General features: G+C 48.6%; 1 protein-coding gene across 1 annotated transcript in view; it reads right to left on the reverse strand.

Annotated features, from left to right (window-relative positions):
* The window catches only part of LOC103604638 (SPARC-related modular calcium-binding protein 1-like), a 27,782-nt gene that overhangs the window by 16,417 nt on the left and 6,644 nt on the right, over positions 1-4,721 (reverse strand). Inside the window, exons 2-4 of the mRNA XM_008589216.1 lie at positions 2,811-3,003; positions 2,053-2,135; positions 82-187 (exon numbers count right to left, since the gene is read on the reverse strand). Coding sequence (XP_008587438.1) covers positions 82-187; positions 2,053-2,135; positions 2,811-3,003 — 382 coding nt within the window. The remainder of the gene's footprint in view (positions 1-81; positions 188-2,052; positions 2,136-2,810; positions 3,004-4,721) is intronic.

The raw sequence follows: 4,721 nt of genomic DNA on the forward strand, positions 1-4,721 counted from the left end.
CCCCCACCAGCCTCCCTCAGCATCTGAAAAGTCAAGGGCCCCACGTTCCCTACTGGGCCTGAGTCCTGCTCACATTCTCACCTCCCACCTCCAGTGGGCGCTGCTGAGTTAATGGCCTGGACCATGTCAGTGGTGAGAGCATCCAGTAGGCTGGTGATAAATTCCATTTTCTTCCCTTCTGGACAGCCTAAAAGATAAAATGAGATTTGAAGGCAGATGCTGGGTAAATAATTAAGTAACAGCTTCCCCGACTACCATCCTTTCCCGATCCTCTGAAAGTCCTTCTTGGCCAGTCAGATTTTACTTTTAGGATTTGTTCACTGCTCAGATGATTTTCATACACCTCCACAGTTCTTCTACCCACAGCCCACAAGGGACCATCAGACCAAATGAATAACAATGCTTTTAATTTTCTTCCATTCCACAGATTTTTGCTGAGTACCAACTCAGGTGCTACAATAAATGCTAAGGATACAACAGTGAGCAACACGCAGGGTCCCTTTCTCCCTGAAATTCACAGTATACTGAGAAACTCCAGCCAATGGCTAGGCGGTCATCCCAGAGTGTGAAAAACGCTACCCTAGGATAAGAACCCAGTGCTGTGGGAGCACCAGGAGGGAGAGCACTCACGATGGCCAAAGTTGACTTCAGTGGACCTACCACTTTATCTATCCAAGAACCTCCTCCTTTTTCACTTCTCTAATCCAGCTTAGATTATATTTATAGAACCTCCCTTGTAAATACTCCCAAGTCCTTTGGTCCTCTTTTCCTCTTGCACTATTCCAGCAAAACCCCAAGCGCAGATGAATCTTCTCATAGATTTGCCTTTTCCACGTCTACACCCATGTATCTGAGTATATCTGGGGAAACACCACCACACAACTGGATAGGTGCGTGTTCCTATAGATTCATGATCACCAGCACCAATGGGCCCTCAGCAATACCACGGTCCTACTCTCTGAGGCATCCCCTTCACTCTCTCCTCTCTCCAGAGCCTCCAGGTCTCAAGCTGAACATACATTCTCAGAGAAGCCATGGGATCCAAAGCAGGTCGTCCCTGTCATCCTCACAGTGCCTTGCTCTTTTCCTTCAGAGTACCTGTCACGACTATTTACATATGCATGCATTCATCCATTTGTATACATTCTGTCTCCTCCACTCTGGAAGGTTCATGCCAATTTTGATCACTAGATCATACCCAGTGCCTGGCACAAAGTAGAATCTCAATTCACATTTGTTGAGAGAATAGCTGAAAGGAGGTGCTCTGGCCTCCACAACTCCATTCCTGTGGCAGGGTGATTTCTACAAACCTCACAAGGAAAACCCCTGCATTTCAGGACACTCTGCTTTCAGTTTGTTTTACTTCGGAGTCCCAATGGGTCGTGGGAAGGTGTCCCTACTTCCCACCAGCACTGATCCGATCTTGTGCTGAGTAAAGACTACAGAATTCCAAGCCACTGATATTTAGTAACCTCATTGTGACTCGCAGGCAGAAATTGCCATAAATAAGGGGAACCCCGCACAGCAGTTTGAAGTCCTGGGCCCCTACCTACATGTCTCATGCCACACTCCATGGCCATCCTGTGTCACCAGAGATCATTGTGAAAACACTCTGCAAGGCAGGCAACTGACACTGCTCACACCCCTCAGGACAGCCACTCCCCGTAAACTATCTTCTCTTCTTGGCCCTCGAAAAACTGGTCCACAGCCCCGAAAACACTGTTCCAATCACCCTCAGATAAAGAAGGAACTATAGAATTGAAGGGACAGGAGTTTAAACCAGTGAGTACATTTTAAAGACAAAGACACAAGAGACAAAGAGGCAAAGGAAGAGAAACCATGTGCTCAGGGGCACAGGACTAATTAGGGACAGATCCCAGACTGGGAGGTAGATTCCACAGCTCCTGGCTCCGTGCTCCTGTGACGCCCCTGCCTGGCATCCCCACTCCATCTCACAGACAGGGAAACAGCCCCACAAGAGGCAGCTGCTTCTGCAGGATGGGGGGGAGGGGGAAGAGGCAAAGTCACCAGCAGGGGCAACACGTCTCCCACCTGGTAGCTCCCTGTCCTTGAAGGGGTCGTCCACCTCCACACTCTTGGCCCTGGCATCACTCTCGCAACTGGGCATCACGTAGCTGGGAAGAGAGAGATACACAGGGCTGGGAGGGGCTGGCACCTAAGCCTCCTTCAGCCCCCACTGCCCAGCAACGATCTGTGTTGTCACTAAGCCTAGAGCGCCCACGGTTTGCAGCAAAATATTCCCTGCACTGTCCAGCAGCTACAAGGCAAGCCCTGCATAAACGTTCCCATTGAGACATGTTCAGGCATGTCTGATCTGTGTTGTCACTAAGCCTAGAGCGCCCACAGTTTGCAGCAAAATATTCCCTGCACCGTCCAGCAGCTACAAGGCAAGCCCTGCATAAACGTTCCCATTGAGACATGTTCAGGCATGTCATTTTAACCATTGATGCATGATAATGATGTCACCTTAGATCTGCATACGGGATTGTTTTTGATCCATAGAACCTAGTGACTCAGGGAAGGCAATATCTTCTCATCAGGAAACAGGTTCAGAGAGGCTGAGTACTTTTCTGAGGTCCACAGCTAAAAAGGGACAGTTCTGTGACCAGGATACAGGTCCCAGGGCCTTTCTACCAGAACCTCATCTGCTCATGTATGGAAAAGCTGCTCTCCTGTGACCTGACTCCACCCAACCAAGGCAGAAAAGCCAGGAGATACCACGTAAGAAGAAGCTGTCCTCTTGTCCTAGGATCCAGCCTGAGGTGCAGGACAGCTCTGGGTGGGCTTACCGTGTGGAAGTCCCAGGCAGTGGGCGCCCCGTGTCCACCAGCACACACCAGCAATAGCCAGTGGACTGGTGGCACTGCACTGGCTTATAGAGCCCCCCAGGGGCACACTCAGGGATGACAATGCCCTCACGGGGATTCTGCTGAGCCTCTTCGAGGGCACTCTGCCTCTCCTGGTCACATGAGTAGACTTTCTCTGCAAGAAAAGACACAGCTGTGGTGACTATCACCCCTGTGACTTATCATTCCTGCCTCCTGTGCCCAGCCCCCAAAGTAAGTAGCGAGGACCAGCCCTGGCCCCAAGGAGCTGATGGCTTGGCTGATGAATGACCACAAAGAGCTGTGTCTCCCATGCCAGCCCACAGCGAGAAGCTGGAGGTCACCTCAGCTGCCAGGTCATCAGCGTTCCCACTGAATAGGCTCTGCTGTGGCCACAAGCCAGCCATGGACTCAGGGCTGCTCCTTCCCAGAGGTCCCCGGGGTGGAATTTCCACACTGTTTTCAGAGTGGCTCGTGCTGATGCACTGTCTGCTGGCTCCAGGAGAGGCAGGTGCAGGAGCCTGGCTGCCCTGCCAGCTGATGCAGGAAGGCCTGTGGATGTGGATACTCCCATGCCCAGGCACAGCAAGACCATCGTGGGCCACCAGCCTTGTGTGGAGGGATGCTCAGCACCCAAGAGGCACAGAAACAATGTCAAACCTGGCTCCTTCCCACCCTCCAACACCGCTGGACAAAGTAGGCTGAATGGACTTGAACGACAGCTTCTATCCACTGGAAGAGAAAACAGGCCAGCAGGAAGGTGTCTGCACCCAGCAGCCTCAGGAACACGTGAACAGGTCTGAACAGCCAAACCTGGTGTCCCGGAGCCAGGCCCAGGCTGAGCCAGTGTGCTGTGCCCTGTGCCAGGCACAGCCCGCTCAGGGGGGCCTCACACCTGCACAGCCCCTCCCCTAAAACTGCGGTCAACCTACCTGGCTTCTCTTTTTTGTTTTTGTTTTAGTTATTAAAAATAATAATAACTATTGGGTTTTTTTCTTATTATAAAAAACCCAATAACTATTGGGTTTTTTTCTTATTATAAAGAAATTTTAAAAAAGAAAATTTTGAGAAACCTATAATCCCACCAAAATTAAACACTGTACCTTCCCTTGGTCTTCTGTGATGCACTTATATACATGCAAATACAGACGTATACACCTACTTTTTAATTTTTTTACAAAAAAAGATTACATCAGAAACCTGTACTATTTATTTTCTTCATTTACTTATTTATTGAATGATTCCTTTATTTTTTCCATGAACATTATTCTGCAACTTTCCTCTTGAAGAAGTTGACAGGAATGTAGTCTTGGGTATCTATGAAATTTTTTCAGTGTGCTACAAAAATACCATTCTTAGATCCAGGAGCCTGGAATCAGCAACCTGGACAACCAGGCTGCTCACTGAACAACAGCATGAGTGACCAAAAGGACAGAAGATTCTACTTAGATTCAAACCCCTTTAAAGAATGGCTGCTAATGACACACATATATGTAAAGCACACATGTTTAAACAAACTGTAGGTGTACACAGAGACACAAAGTAGCTCAACGCTGTCTTAGAGAGAAGTCCGATGACAGGAAAACCATTTTTTGTCTCACTGCTAGGAAAAATTCTGAAAAACAATAGCCCAGTGATTCTCATGGCAGGGTAAGGGGAATACTTCCCTAGGAGCATAAAACTATCTGAGGGCCAGGAAACAGGTACGTATGAGGGTGCTCCAAAAAGTTCATGGAAAAATAGAATTAAAAGGTAATACAAATGTTTCCATGAATTTTTTTTTTTCCTTTTTTTTGTCTTTTTTTTTTTTTTTACTGACCGGTAACGGGATCGCAACCCTCGGTGTTCCACCCGCACCACGCTCAGCCAGTGAGC

The sequence above is a fragment of the Galeopterus variegatus genome, unplaced genomic scaffold (genome assembly GCF_000696425.1).
Source record: "Galeopterus variegatus unplaced genomic scaffold, G_variegatus-3.0.2 Scaffold5297, whole genome shotgun sequence".
NCBI classification, from domain to species: Eukaryota; Metazoa; Chordata; class Mammalia; order Dermoptera; family Cynocephalidae; genus Galeopterus; species Galeopterus variegatus.